Source organism: Microtus ochrogaster, unplaced genomic scaffold (genome assembly GCF_000317375.1).
Source record: "Microtus ochrogaster isolate Prairie Vole_2 unplaced genomic scaffold, MicOch1.0 UNK42, whole genome shotgun sequence".
Classification (NCBI taxonomy): Eukaryota; Metazoa; Chordata; class Mammalia; order Rodentia; family Cricetidae; genus Microtus; species Microtus ochrogaster.
In genome coordinates this window covers 919,235-935,176 of record NW_004949140.1, presented here as the reverse complement: position 1 = coordinate 935,176, position 15,942 = coordinate 919,235, and the positions used below count along the sequence as shown (strand labels likewise).

Here is a 15,942-nt window from a genome sequence, read left to right as displayed (position 1 = left end):
CAAATGCTACAAATTGCCCCCCCCCCCGCATCCCTCTCAGAAGCAGTTGTTAAACATTTACCAGTTTGTCTCCTAAGAAGCTCAGCGGCAAAGCACAGAGGCACCTGATGCATCTCAGCACTAGGAAGTGCATGCTATGGGCTGGACTGAGTTAATGGGCAGCTTAATTAGCAGACCTCATGAGACAACTGGGAGATGGCTTCAAGTCCTTAAGCGGGTGATGGCTGGTGTGAAGCCACACCTGGGGTTAAGGCCCAGTTCTATCAGGGAGTGTGTTTCATGGTCATGGACATGCCATTCAACCTTTCTGGGATTCAGTTCCCTTGCCAGTGACTTGAAGCTGATAGCTCTTGTATTGTGGGCTTATTCTGAAGACCCAAATGAGTTGCTGCACAGCAAGCACTTAATAAAAGACAATAGTGTCTATACTCGCTGTGTATTTTCTCTGCCGCACAGTATGAGAGGGGAAGGCTCGGAATGGAGACATAATTGGATCTTCCAGGGCTCTGAGTGCCATGCACTTAGCAAAAAAGCAGAAAATAACAGCTAAGTTCTGCACCTCTGGCTGCTGCCCTCCTCCCAGCCCTCCCTAAGAGTTCTGACAGCGTTCTGCTGGAAAACAGCTTCCTGAGGGAAAAATCACGGCTGTTTTTATGCCCTCTGGGAAGAGATCACTTTCGAACTGAGCATCCCATTTGTCTGGATGTGTCTTCACTTCACATATTTTTCTCAGAGACTAAATTTTTTTTTATATTGAAACCTCTCTGTACAGTTTTATCTCGTTCCTGATCCTTCACTTAGTCTTTAACCCAGTGGTTCTCAAGCTTCCTAACGCTGTGACCTTCTAATACAGTTCCTCATGACATGGGAGTCCCAACCATAAAAATATTTTCATTGCTACTTCAGAACTGCAATTTTGCTGCTGTTATAAATCATAATGCAAATACCTGCTATGCAGAGTATCTGATATGCAACCACTGTGAAAGGGCTATTTGACCCCCAAAGGGGTCATGACCCACAGGTTGAGAATGGTTGTTTTAACCTCTCTGAGTCCTTTTCTCAACTATCTCACAAAGTTGTCCTAATAAATAGTGGTACATACTGAGGGGCTTTCTGTTTAAAGGCATCTCAGACTGGACCCCTTTTAGGATTTATACAGATGGTCTTACATTTCTTGGCCCCTTTAGATGTAGTGTCCCTGCAGCCGTTTTACTGGATGCTTCAGGGGACCAGGATCTATGAAGAGCTGGCCCAGTTGGGGATTCCCCATAGAGCCATGTGTCTGAATTTTCAAGGGTATTTATTGAAAGGCAGATTCCTGCATCGCAATTCCAGAGGGAATGCATCAGTATCTCTGAAGGTGTAATGGTCCAGTCATCTAGACTTAAGGGTCCCCAATTATTCTTATGTCCATGAGCATTTGAGCATCACTGGGCTACATTTGTCTTGGCGGTCTCTTGCTGGCTACTCCTCCTAGCTGGGTCTGCTCTCAATGGTCTATGAGAGACTTGGCAAACTTGAGACACATGTAAGGACTTTGCAGTACTGCCCATCTGCAAAGCTGGGTGCATTTATAACGTCAGTGCTCTTCTTCATGCTTCAAACAAAATGCCTGAAGTGGTCCAAATGAGAGAGAGGGAGGGAGAGAGGGAGGGAAGAAAGGTAGGAGCAGCATAGTATTATGGTATTAGTATTATAATACATTATTATGTGTTATATTAGTATTATATTATGTATTAGTATACTGTATTACTGTATTAGTATTATAATACAGTATTATGGTGATAGAGATCTAATCAACAAACTTAGAATGTGTGCAATGCCAGCTTAGGGTTTCAGACTTGGATCATGGAACTTGCCTTACAGAATCAAGTGCACTTCAATGTTTCTCTATCCGCCATTAAACTTTGATGACTCCTTGTCTTACTCCAAGGAAACGTACTGTGACATTGACCAACCTGTCGGTTCTCTGCTCCATTGGTTTAAGATCCGTCTCATCTTCTCTTCCCGACAGCTTAACTAAGAACGTGCCTATTTTCGTTTGCACCATGGCCTATCCCACTGTTCCTTGTCCCCTGCATGTCTTTGAGCCTTGTTATCGCCTGATGATTCGGAGATGTATTGAGACAGGCACGAAACAGTTTGGCATGTGCCTTGGAGATCCTGTCAGAGGGTAAGTGAGGAGACCTAGGGAACAGGGAAGTTAGGTATAAGGGGATTTCTCTTTTACTTCGGAGGGCTTCTTGTGGTGGGATCAACCAAGTTTGTGAGGTCAGCCAGCTCAGAGCAACCAAACATCTGTGAGGATGACGTTCCCTCTGATGCCTACTTTATAGTATGAGTTCTATTTTAAGTAACCCTAGAGGTAGTCTTTCATTAAGCAGGTTCCATACATTGCAAAACTTGTCTTGTAGGCTAGGGCTGTAGCTCAGCTTGCCTGTCGGTCACAAAGCCTGGGAATCGATCCTCCACATTACATAAACCTGGAGTGCTGCACACCCACAATCCCAATAGTAGTGAGTTGGAGACAAGATAAAACAAAGTTTAAGGTCACCCATGACTACACCCAGGGACAGCCCACAATACACGAGAGCCTGTCTCAAAAACAAGTGAAACCCAGAAACACACAAACAAAATTGTCTTGTAAAGAGTGTTATCCCTAGAGCTAAGTTATCCACTTTAATATTTGAGTGCTGGCCTTGGAGTTACCTTTGATGTTGGGCAAATCATTTAGCCTTTCTGTCTCCAGTTTCTTTGTGTGTTAAGTGGGCATGATGGTATACCTACCTAGCTGGTCTTGCTTATTGGGAGAGCTGATGGGCTCCAAGCATTACACAAGGTTCCTATCCAAATAAGTCCATTGGGGATACTGTAATATAATGTTGTATAGTAAGTAATTTATAAGCAATAGGGTTTTTTTTTTTGAGCCAGGGTTTCATTCTGTAACCTAAGGTGACCTGGAACTCACTGTATAGCCCAGACTTGCCTCAAACTCATGGCAATTCTGCTTCAGTCTCCCCCACATTAGGATTCCAGGTGTGAGCCACCACAGGCAATAGACATTTATGCCTACAGCTATCAAGGCTGTGATGCCTACAGCCAATGTGTCAGCATCTGATAACAGTAATGTTTTCTTTTTCTGAATCCAGAGTCTAGGTAGGTGTCTTAGTTAGGGTTTCTGTTGCTGTGCAGAGACACCATGACCGTGGCAAACCTTATAAAGGAAAACATTTAACTGGGGTGGCTCACTTACAGTTCAGAGGTTCAGTCCGTTATGGTCATGAAAGAACATGACAGCAAACAGGCAGACATCTTGGTCAGAAGGCAACAGGAAGTAGACTCAGACACTGGGTAATATCCTCAGCATAGGAGACCTCAAAGCCCACCTCCACATTGCCACACTTCCTTCACCAAGGCCATACTTACTCCAACAAAGCCACACTTCCCAATAGTGCCATTCCATATGAGCTTAAAAGGGCCATCATTGCGTTCAGACTACCACAGAAGGTATTCTACCATTGAACTATATCCTAAGCCTATTTTATTTCATTTAAGACCAGGTAGGACTAAGTTGCCTAAGCCATCCTCAAATTTGTGGTTCACCTGCCAACAGCCTCTTTTGTGGCTAGGACTATCATTATATGCTCTCATGTCCAGGATGTGATAAGATCTTGGTAGAAAGGCAAGGAGGAAGGAAGAGAAGGGAAGTCCAACCCTCCTCTTGCTAATGAACACACTCTTGCAGTAATTAATCCACTCATGTGGGCAATGCCTTCAAGGCCTGATCACTTCTTAAAGGTCCTGCCTCTTGATAGTGTTAAAATGGCAATTCAACTTCAACACAAGCTTTTGAGAGGGACAAACATTGAAACCAAAGCACTGCACATAGTGTGCAATCAACAAATGAGAGTCAGTTTGCCATTCTGTTCAGATCTTTTGTCCTCACAGGTGCTGTCTGATGTATAGGTACAGTTGTAGATCAGGGCAGAGAAGTCCTCTAGCAAACAGCCCAGGGTGCTAGGCATGGTGGTCTAGGACAGCAGAACTCATAAACAATCCACTCTCTTGACTTGATTCTCAATAACCAGCTTTGCAGAATACGGCTGCATGCTAGAAATCAGAAATGTCCAATTCTTTGCTGATGGCCGATCGGTGGTTGACAGCATAGGCAAGAGGCGCTTCAAGGTGCTCAATCAGGGCCAGCGGGATGGCTACAACACAGCTGATATTGAATACATTGAAGATCAAAAGGTAAGGGCAGCCAGGGTCAAGAAACTTAAAAGTCAAATTATTATTGTAGCTTGGTATACAAAGATGATTGCGAAGGGGTTTCTCAGAATTGGATTGGGGCCTTGGGATTTCTCACCAAATTGGTCCTAGATGAATGCTACTGGGCAGCTGCCCACCTGCATCCAAAGCCCTCCCTCCCTCTTTCCCTCCCTCTGGGGGCTCAGTGTAGAATGGGGTGTACACATAAGCATTTTAACTACGGCTTGATTTATATTTTCCAGTGCATTTTTTTGAGATTACTGTAGATTCCAATAGAAATTCATTTTTAAAATGTCCAACCTGCCTAAGAACTGTGTTCCTACCTCAGAGTCATTCAGGGTCCCCAGAAGTAAAAGCAAAAATATCCTGAGCTAAGGGGTAGAGGAAGAGGTCAGTAATCCCATGCTCATTTGTATAACTTAGGTTGTAGATTGATGCATGCTGAATGGATAAATTCATTTGGCCTTGAGGATGCGCTGAGGCACAGATACAACCGTATCTCCCTTCCCAGTGAGTAGGGAAGAAAAGGACATAAAGATGGAAGGGGCAGAGGCATAAAGCAGCCCAGTGCACTTTACTCATGCCATCCCCTGGGCTAGCTCAAGCTTCCCGCTGCTGTCTCTCTGCCCGCTGTTTCGGGCATTTTTCTCAGTTAAACCTTCCGTCTTCCTGCTCTCTCTGCCATATTCGTACCCCGTCCAGCACCTGGCTGCTGGGTGTTTCACATTTGACCGAGGAGAGAGCCAGAAGGAAAAAGGAAAGGCAGGTCAGAATTGCAAAAGACGATCGGGTGTCCGAAAGCAACTGTGAGGTGGGTGGAGAAGGCAGAGACTGCCTCACTTGCATTTTGATATTTGCAGGTTCAGGGAGAAGACCGTGCCGAACTCATGGGGCTGCATAACTGTGTGTATGAGCAAGCCTCCTCGTGGTTTCATTCGCTCAAAACATCGCTCAAGAATCGGATACTAAATCACTTTGGTCCGATGCCAGAAAAAGATGAAGATCCCCAGGTATACAAGTATATCTGTTCAGAACAGGTTGCCCCACCAGGTGGGACATTCCAGGCTTTGTAACTAGATGGGTGTGGAGTTGGCAGCCAATATAGTATTGTGTGGCTAGGTAGTGAGCATCACAGGTAGGACCAAAAGGATCCCCACTCAGAATTGGCTTTATAAAGGTAAGTAGTAGGAACTTGGAACTAAGACAAATATTGAGACATAGGTGAGGTGAGAGGAAGGGAGCAGCGACACTCCCAACAGGAGAGCCTTCGATGGGAGTCCAGACCCACAGCCATGGTAATGTTAGGTGACAGGGACACATGTAACAGCCAGGGAGTAAGAGAGATGAAAAACTAAGGTTGCACCTCTAGCTGGCTTGATGTCCCCCTTTCCAGTTCTGCAAGAGGTAGGAGGTAGGATCACCTATGCTACAAGAGTCCAGCTGCAGAATTCTTCATAGCCGGTCCATCGATGTGTAACCCTGTGAGTCTAGACCCTTGCCATTGTTCCTAGCTTGAGCAGATCCTGAGAAAGGTGGTCCCCAGGACATAGTTCATTAGGTTCTCCTGGATTGCTCTCCTTCCTTGAGGCCCGGGTCTCTACAAGCTCAGGCTGCAGATCCAGAGTTCACTAGGAATGTGGGGAGAATTCGGTTTTCCCACAATTTGCCTGCCTTGTTTCAATCAGGCAGTGTTTGTGGGGACTTCCAGTTTGGAGAAGAGACGGCCTAAGCTGAACTATTTTTTTAATGCTGCCTTTCCCTATATGCTAAGCTGGCTGCCCCCACAGAATCACTCCTGTAACCTCTCTGATTTCTTTTCTAACGCATGCTCCCTGATTCTATTACGAAAAATCTGAATATATATACATACTCTGACTTTTCTGACTGTCGCTTTGGGTAAATCTCTTTCCCCTTTCTCAACTTTTCTCTAAAATCAGAGGGGATTATTAAGAGTCTGAAGTTCCTCCTCTTCATTCTGAGACCTCAAAACACATATCTGCTCCCTAATGGGCTGAACTGGCTTGCTTCCTGCAGCCCACAGAGTGGCTCTTCTCCCTCCGTATAATGGCATCCCTCGCATGTTCTAAAGAGAGCAAGGGCAGCAAGTGCTTTCTGGCTACCCAGCTCTTGGCTATGGTGATTTAAGAAGTCAGCGTAACTCGGAACAAGGTCATGTTCGAGCTTAATGTTCCTCTTCACCTGCTGGGGAACATTCTCTGCCAGTCAGGCAAAAGATACAGAATAACAGTGCTAAGCACATCTTCCACAGGAGAAAGCACAGGTGCCTGGGTGTGATTCATAAGGCCATAATGACATGGCAAGTCCGAATCATTTCCTTTCTTATTAGTTTTGTTATCATGTTGCCTTGGTGGTGGCGGTGGCAGCAAAAACTCATCCAGTTTGCTGTATCTAATCCTGCAACCCCAAGCAATTCCACGAATAAGAATTTCGTGCCTCGGTGGGAGGTTTCTTAGAAACAGCAATGGTATTAACATCAACTTAAGTCTCTGCCTGGTGATCCTGGGAAAGAAAGCTCAGAATAGCAATCTGGTATCCAAAAGTGATTGTAAGAGAAAATAGATTGCACACTACAGTGAGGTACACACACACACACACACACACACACACACACACACACACACACGACAGAGACAGAGGAGATGGGAGTGTCCCAATGAAGCTAGAGGTACAGAAAAAACAAGAGTTCAGGGACATTCAGGGAGAAACCCACACAGCATTTTGGAGTCAAATAACCTCATATGGAGGGAGCGAGACCAGCAAGCACTTCTCTACGAGCTGAAAGCTGACTCGTTCTGAAAGTTGTGGGAAGAAAACTCATTTGAGGCTTAGTAATAAATGTCTAAGATGTGCGCTCAGGAAGCTCATGACAAAGAGCATGTCGGTGAAGGATTGGTAAGGGATGAGACATGTCTTTATTGGAGAAAACCCCGAAGGTTAACAGGAATGTATTTCCTAATTGAAATGTTTGCTTGCTATTCTTTGAAACTGGAAATCATAGCTCTTGGTTTCAGGGGAGAAGGTAGCTACGGTTCTGTTTAGGACATGGTATATTTAGACTACAGCCTTCCACCAAAATAAGAAAATAATGGGTGTGAAGCCATCATGCCAAGCCCAAAGAGCCCTAGGATTAAAGGCCTGAATTTTAAATGGATAAGTCCAAAGGGTCTTCGGAGTGAAAGAGAGAAAATAGTTGGTACTCCAGAGCTTGTAAAACCACGCTGCTTAGGAAGCACAGAGTATGTGATAAGATGCCAGTTTGCTTGGTTTAACAAGTACTAAAAGAGACTTCAGCTCCAACGAGAAAGAAGGCCCCAGTCCTGGAGGACTAAGGCAGTTCTATTTCAAGAGAGCATCCAGGACCCAGGCTCTTTTATCACAGGGCTGTGCCATCTCTAGAGAGTTCTTTTTTCTTGACTGAAGAAGACTGGTCATCACCATGTCTTCAGTCTTGCTAGAGAAAGGGGGAGAGGTTAGAGAGATGCCTCAGAGGTTAAGAGCACGGGCTGTTCTTGATGACCCAGGTTTAATTCCTAGTACCCACACAGGGGCTCACAGCCACCAGCCCAAGGGAATCGGGTGCCTTCTTCCAGCCTCTGTGGTGCACAGACAGACATACAGACAAAACCCCATACACATAAAATAACAAAAGTTTAAAAAAAGAAAATGAAAAAGGAAAGAAATATGGAAACAAAGGTAGTCAGAGGCCGCATGAACTTTTCCCAGAGCACGACCCAGAACTTACCACTTCTCCTTAGCCACAGTTTTGTCTATGGCCTCACGTAGCCACAAGGGAGACCAGGAAACAATAGTGTCCGTAGCAGCTCCCACCATGTTGCTGTGGGCTCAGCTGAAATGAACGAGGAGCAAATGACGTGATGGAAGCTCTCAGCAGTCTCAGCCACACACCTAAGTGGGCCCATGTGGGGTGTTTATGCGTGAGGACTTGTGTATGTGGACTGCACGGTAGTAGGATCAATGAACTGTGTTTCTCTGTTGCAGGTTAATCCGAACGGTCCAGCCTGGTGCTGGTGGACACTAGCGGTTCTACCCCTGGAAACCAGAGCCCAGCTCCCCTTCCTAGCAATGAAGTCCCTAAAGGATAGACTGAATGGTATTCGGCGAATCCTGGCCTTTATAGCCAGAAACCAAAATTAGGGGGAGCAGATTGGGAAGGAGGCATTTCCACCCTCTCCACTGCCCTGGGGTGATGTTCTTGTATCAGATATCAGTTGTAATAACACGTTAACAGAAGAGAGTATTTTTGAGAGATGTTGCTCTGCGTTTTGACCACACAGAAGTTGAGTAGGAAGACAGAAAGGATGTGACCTGTTTGACTTTCTGTCTTCAGATGTTTTTTGACACTAACAGCCAGAGGTGTGGAAGAGGCCAGTAAAAGTCGCTGTTTAGCGTCAGTTTTTCTAAAAGTGTGTCTGTCGTAGCTGAGTGACTGTGTGGTTAGAATGGGAAGCGTCTGCAGGCGTCACTGTATTCTTTCACTGACTTGAGGTCTCATTTCAAATGGTTCAGGTTTTATAGAGCATTGTGTAAAATAATGTTCATACTTCTTTCTGTTTTAATAATTTATTTTTTGCACTACTGTATCCCTTTTCTACATGTACGTTTGTAACTATTTAAGTTTACGTTACTGAGAAGTCCATTGCTTTATTTATTGAAGTGGTTGACTGTATGTAGTACTAAACATGTGTGAGGTTTTCTTTACATTTTGCTGAAATAATCGTAGTTCTTAGACTATTTTTATATAGTTCTTGTCTATTCTAGTGGACTACGTTTCAAATAATTTCAGAAGGATTCTGAGGTGGTTTTTCTTCACAGATTCCACTCTTTCAGTTTGAGTTAAGTGATAGAAAATACTTGATTTGGCATAAGTTGTGGCGTGTGTAAGAGTGAAGTAAAAGTATACATTTTGTGGGTGTCATGCAGAACAAGGCTGAAAGGATTATTCAAAAACAGAGAGATAAATTAGAAGTGTTTTTTATTACAACCTTTTAGAGGTATTTGTTTCAGGCAATCTGATGACAAGTGTATTAATATCTCCCCAGTTCGGTTAAGGATAAGATTGATATTTACTGGGTGTTTCAGAGCGAATGGCATCAAGACCCGTACCAGCACCTACTGGAATACTCGAGGGGCTATTCCATCTTCAAATCGTAAAGATATCAGATAGGTTTGAGCCTACTTTTAAATCTCTATAAAAGAACCAGAGAATGAATCTACGATTTTATGTAAACACTGCCTTCCCTCTTGGTAACAATGGACCAAAGATTTTAGTGGGAAAAAAGATTTTCATGGGGAGAAAAGAAGGGGAAAAGGGTAGGATAGCATTGTTTAGCTTGCTTACTGCTAGTTTGAGTCCTTTAGTGTTAGAGAAAGCTGAAAAACAGTGTGGACGTGTTTTAAAGGCAGAGAAGAAAATTAGAGCCAGGAAAAGGAAATTGTCACATTTCTTTCTTGGGCAAACTACTCCCAGGTGATTTTGGACAGCTATGGTGTGTTATTCATGTGTAGCCCCTCCATTCTGTTAGCAGGACACACACACACACAGAGAGAGAGAGAGAGATTCAAGGGTCAGTCTGGGTTCCTCTGTAACCACCGGTGGGGTTTGAGTGTGTGAGAGAGGTGGTCTCCAGATGCTGTCAAAGAGACTCATGTAAGCAGAAGGTACATGAGTCATCATGTGCACTTGCTTATCTAGGCTGTACTGTTAGAGCGCCATCAGCTCAGCTTTGATGTTTGGAATAATCTGGGGGAGTGGAGAATGCAAGTGTATGGAATGGAAATGTAGGAGTGGACACTATCTGAGTTAAGTCTAGAGGGTTTCGAGAGCGGGAAATGAATATGCCTGTCACCCAACTATATGGCCATGGCGAAGTCCCAGTATGATTGTTTGCTATCCTGCAGTGCAAACACAGCAGAGAAAAAGATCAAAAGCCTCTCCACGTACTACACGTGGTACTTTGGCATTAATTTAACTGGCACTGAGCCCCCGTTTCCTCATATGAAATGGTACTGGCGCTCACGTCAGCCGCACAGATACTAAAATTGGAATGGCACAGAGAAGATTATCGCAGCCCCTTTGTAAGGATAGCATGCAGATTTGCATAGTATTCTGTATTTTGTATTAAAAGATGGAACGGTGGTGATGTTAATAGCATTTAGGTTTCTTAGGAACATTAAATTAGACATGTCAGAAATTACTTAGCACAGTGCCTTGATGATGAGAGAGACAAACTCTGTCACCAGCCATGTCGGACGCTGTCATCAGTAGTCTACAGTTACGTGAAGCCCCGCCTTTACTGGCTGTACTCATTTACAGCCACGTTAACCTCGGTGGGGAAAGTTCAAACCACTGATTCTTGGACCACAGCTTTATGGTTTGCAAGTAACTCCTACTGGAGGTGAAACTAGGAAAGCCAGGCTGGGATATGGTTCAGTTGCTTGTGTTTGCCTTACCTGCATGGGTCACTGGGTTCTAGCTCCAGTACTGTAGAAATAGAAGAAATGTAGATAAAACGAAAGGACTGGAGAACAAACGAGTATTAGCGGTAGGGACTAATTTCTATGTCAAGAAAATAGCTCCCATCTTAATAAGGCCGAAAAAGCAATCCTGTATTTGGGGGATCTAAAATTCCTGATAGAATGGAAGCCTTAAGTTTTAGCTCTATGAGCATGACCACACCATCCTTCCCCATTCTTCAAAATGTGTTGGGAATTTCAGCTATAAATAATTAGATTTCACCATCTATAGGTTTTGCACATAACTAATGGCATTTCAGTATGCTCTCCCAAATAACAGGCTCTACAATAGTATGTTGAGAACCTACCATGTACCAGGTACGAAAGTGAGTGATCTCATTCACCTGAATACATGGAATAACCTTTAGACAGCGTTGTTAAGCAACATATATGGAGAAGGAAACAGAGGCTCAGCAGTTTTAAAGAATATGCCTATGTAGCATGTTCATTCAATGAGTGGCCAAGCTTGATTCTTTGCCTATCACATGGCAGATCTTTCAATGTTTTGAACAGTTTGTTACACGTTTTATTCAGTAGATAGGGCAGTCAAATAACAAAGCACCTTACGAGCTCACAGTGAGAAGTGCCCAACACATCTCTTGTTAGTCTAAGGGAAAGAGGAAGTTTGGCTCCTTAATGGAAGTTAAGTTGAGGTACACATTGGTAAGAGGGTACCCAATCTGAGCACATGGAAATCTTGGCTGGGCTGCATAGCATGTTCCTCTGAGCAGCCTGAATCCATGTTGGGTTTGTTCTCCAGTCAGCTTTTGTTTCAGTGATGGAGGGAAGCAGCAGAGTAGGCTTTAACTTTCTTGGCGATGTGCATGAGAGGGATAATCAGTTGAACTTGACCATCTTTAGTGCTTGCAGATTCGTTCTGCTTCTAAGTCTCGGCTGGAAGGACAAGATCCCCCCCCCTTGTAGACAGTGCCACTTTCTTGGGTTAGTCCTCCTTTCTAGCGTGGCTGACCCAGTTTTTTTCCTATAGACTATTTACTTTGTGTGTACGTATATGTGTATATCTGTATGTCTGTGTGTGTGTGTGCGTATACACACACATACACTAGGTAGCAAGCAGACCTTATGCCTTTCTGCTTTGTACCGTACCACTGCTGCTAGCTAAAAACCAGCAAAATGTAGAAAGTGAAAAATGAACAAACTACTTTTCCGTAGATAATTTGAAGAAAATGGTGTTTGCTCCTCACTTTTGGGGACATAGAACTATTCCAAAAGCTTGCCTTCCTGAAGGTCAGCTGCTTCAAGTTCACTGCTGCCTCAATAGCAGAGTTGAGTTATGGCACAAGTGGCACTGCCATCTCTGCCTGTGGATCTCACCTGGGTTCAGAGATTCCTCTGTGACTAGCCACAAAAGCCTCAGAACTCCCATGCCTGGGTCACTGCACCCAGAGGTCTCTTACAGCCAACAGGTCGTGTCCTGTTGATGGACTGCAACCCTCCGGGGCCGGCATTTCCTGTGCCAACTCCATTTCCGCCTTGTGAATTTTAACCATCGATTCATCCCTTGGGTTGCAAGCTTGTTGACTGTGTGCCCATTTCTACTCATCAAAGTAGACGTGAGCAGGCGGGAAGCCCACTCTAGGGCCTAAGGAGTGAGATTTTGATTCTGGATGGAAGACAGCTCTGAAAGGCAACCAGGGCATGGGCTTTGCTTTCTGGCATTTCTCGTGTACAGAGAGCAGGAAGGGAAAGGAGCCATGCACAGTGTACACATCCAGTTCCTTTTAGAATGGTAGATGCCACCCACTCCACTGCTTAACTACTCGATGCTCTGGACTTTCGTCATCCACAGATGAAACAAAGAACTTTTCACTTAGAAGTGGGTGTGCCCAAGCATGTTAAGTTAACCTCCGGAGAGAAGTGCCTGGAACCGCTGTTCCTGGTGTCTCTTTCAAGCTTTGGCTTCACGACCTTGTAGCATTTAAAAACTGTTTGCAGCCACAAATGTGATTAACAGAAGTTTACACTGCAACACTGTACCTTGTGCATTATCTGAAAAGTCCGCTGACATTCGTCCATTGTTCAAGTGACGAAGACAACCCGGGAGATACAAAGAAGAGCCAATAGCTCAGCGTGCCACTGTCGGCCGATGTAAGATAAAGGAGTCTCATTATTGTATGCAGTTCTCTGTGATGCCGGGATTAAAACATCGGGCCGTTTAAACAGTGGCAAGTGTGTGTGTGTGTGTGTGTTTGGTTTCCATTTGTTTGTTAAGCAACCATTTGACTTTTGCACAGAGTTGAAGGGAAATTAAGATAACGCTCCCTCCCCACCGAGGCTATTCAACTACCTCTATATGCCTGGTTTCCTTTTAGGCGTTCCCTTCTTCTAAACCCGCACATAGTTTCAGCTCATCGATGTTGTAATCGCAATGTGATGTAGCCAGTTGTGTGAAAATTGTTCATTAAACAAAAGTTTCCTGTTGTCTCTGTGTCAAAGTGTATTCTCTCCTAGAAAAATAATTAATGGGCCCGAATGGGCCTGGTGGTACAGGAGCACAGTCCCAGTTACACGGGAAGCTGAGGCAAGGGGATTCCAAGTTCATCGCCGACCTAGGGAATGTAGACCCTGTCGCAAGAACTAAAAACTGGCCTTAGTTATGCAGGCCTGTAATCCCAGCTGCATTGGAGGGCGGGGCAGAATGGTTGCAAGGCCAAGGCCTGCGTGGGTTACAGAGTGAGTTTGAGGCCAACCTGAACAATTCCATGAGATCTTGTTTCCTAAATAAGTAAATAATATATAAATAAATACCATAAGAAAGGATTGGAGATACAGCTCAGGCAGAACACTTGCCTAGCATACAGAAGGCCCTGGTTTCCATTCCCATTCCCACAGAAATATCAAAAAGAGAGAGCAGTGACCCGCTGCTTTCAGTTGCCCCGGAAAAGAGGCACGTACCCTGTCCTCCTATTGGCGGTAACATATTTTGATGACAAGACCCTTTAAAGAACTGGGTGTGTGGCTCCGTGGTAGTTCACTTGCCTAGCATGAGCCAGGTCCTTAATTCAATCCACAGCAATACAAATGAAAACATTTCTTCATGGCACCAAGTCTGTGCCCCAGCAGCAAACACTTGCATATATGGCAACGAGGCAGGTGTGAACAGATTGTCATGACTAATATGTTCTGAAACACTGGCTATAAATTGAGTGTCTTTTAAATACAAAACAAAAGCACTGGAAAGGTTGGCTTATGTTTAACAGCTTATTTTTGAAGCATTTTTCTTTCTCCCTTTCCAGCCATCCCTGCTTTTGCATTTACCAAAGGGAATATTTTGAACATCACTTTTACTCTTTAATAAGTCCGTAGATGAATCCAGTGTAGTTTGACCCTATCCATGCCATACACCCCACACCTTTTCTAACTTCTCCTGGACCTCCCCTGCCATGTTTCCCTTCCACCTGCAAACCTGGCCCCCTTGTTTTCTCGAACCCACTGAGTGGAATGAGTGCTGCCTGGATGTATAGAGGTGTGGGGCCATCCCCTGGGGCATGGGGAACATACCAGGGGCCACACGTCCAAAGAAAAAGGCATCTTTCTCCTCTATAGTCAGTAGCCCCTCAGCTAAGGGTTTAAGCATTTTCCAATTATCTGTCCAGCTTCCTTGTAAATAAAACATTCCTGTATTGTGGTTGAGTCAAGCACATCACCTACCCGCTGTTTCATCACTAGCGCTGCCATGGAAGAAGGCAAGACTTTTTGTTACCTTATCATCCAATGGCAAATATGTTTGATGAACTTTTTTTATCTTTTTAAATTTTTTTACGTCTAAGATTTTTAAATTTTCATTGAGTGGTTTACCAAGAAGAGCTTAAAGGGAGCTGAGGAGATGGCGGGAGGAGGGGGGAAGGCACTTTGCTGCCGAGTCTGATGAACTGAGTTCAGTCCCTGGAATGTACATGGAAAACACACACACGCACTCACACAAGTACATGTGCATGCATGCACACACGCATTGAGCCTATAATTAGTGATCCTAGAGAAGCTAAATAAGAAGGAGAACTCAAAGAAAAACATATAGGCATCCTCCTGAATATTAACCTTCATCAGGCGATGAAAGGAGACAGAGACCCACATTGGAGCACTGGACAGAAATCTTAAGGTCCAAATCAGGAGCAGAAGGAGAGAGAGCACGAGCAAGGAACTCAGGACCGCGAGGGGTGCACCCACATACTGAGACAATGGGGATGTTCTATCGGGAACTCACCAAGGCCAGCTCGCCTGGGTCTGAAAAAGCCTGGGATAAAAATGATTTTTTTTTAAAAAAATAATAGCTTAGGGAAGGATGGGAGGGTGTGTGGAGGGAGTGGGAGGAGGGGAGTGGGAATTTAGATTGATATTTTTTGAAGTAATAAAACAATAATGCAAAAAAGAATAGCTTAAACCTGGCGGTAGTAGCATCCACCTTTAATCCCAGCACTCATGAGGCAGAGTCAGGCAGATCTCTGTGAGTTTGAGGCCAATCTGTTCTACAGAGCAAGTTCCAGGACAGCCAGGGTTGTTACACAGAGAAATCCTGTCTCAGGGAGGGGGGAGAATAGCTTAAAGGCGAAGCCAAATCATGAAGCAGTTTTATAGCACCTAGGATAGAACCTGAGTCCCACAAGCGCCAAACGAGTGCTGTGCCACTGAGCTCCAGCCTCAGCCCAGCACTAACTGAATGATAGGAAAACTGATAAAACTCTCTGGGCGATTGTGTGATATTAACCAAACTGGCCCCAGCAAGAGAGCTCCAGCAATGCGTCCCATCTTCTCTGCAGTGCTGATTTGTGTGTTGTGCAAGAACAGAATTTATGAAACTTCTATTTTACCATTGGAAAAAGGACACAAGAGTGAAACACTTTTAAAACGGACAGAAGCCAGGGATGTGGCTCAGTTGGTAGAGTGCTTGCCTAACCTGTAGAAGGCCTAGGCTCGCTCAGCAGAACTACGTAACTTCAGCATGGTGCGCCTGGGAGCTGATAGCAGGAGGATTAGAAGTTTAAGGTCATTTCTCTTACGTAACTATTTCAAGACAAGCCTGGGATTCTCAAGACTTTAAAAACAAATAAAGAGAGAGAGAGTGGGAAGAAGGGATGGAGGGAGGGAGGGAGGGAGGGA

At 44.5% G+C, this 15,942-nt stretch overlaps 1 protein-coding gene and 1 non-coding gene across 2 annotated transcripts in view; both read left to right on the top strand.

Annotated features, from left to right (window-relative positions):
• Nucleotides 1-13,266, top strand: part of Lonrf3 (LON peptidase N-terminal domain and ring finger 3) — a 39,543-nt gene extending 26,277 nt beyond the window's left edge. The window contains exons 9-12 of the mRNA XM_013354384.2: nt 2,015-2,173; nt 4,089-4,251; nt 5,130-5,279; nt 8,290-13,266. Coding sequence (XP_013209838.1) covers nt 2,015-2,173; nt 4,089-4,251; nt 5,130-5,279; nt 8,290-8,445 — 628 coding nt within the window. The 3' untranslated portion in view covers nt 8,446-13,266. The remainder of the gene's footprint in view (nt 1-2,014; nt 2,174-4,088; nt 4,252-5,129; nt 5,280-8,289) is intronic.
• LOC113458524 lies at nt 10,321-10,427 on the top strand. The gene has a single exon (XR_003378891.1). It is a non-coding gene; the product is annotated as a U6 spliceosomal RNA (small nuclear RNA).
• Nucleotides 13,267-15,942: the final 2,676 nt, after the last annotated feature.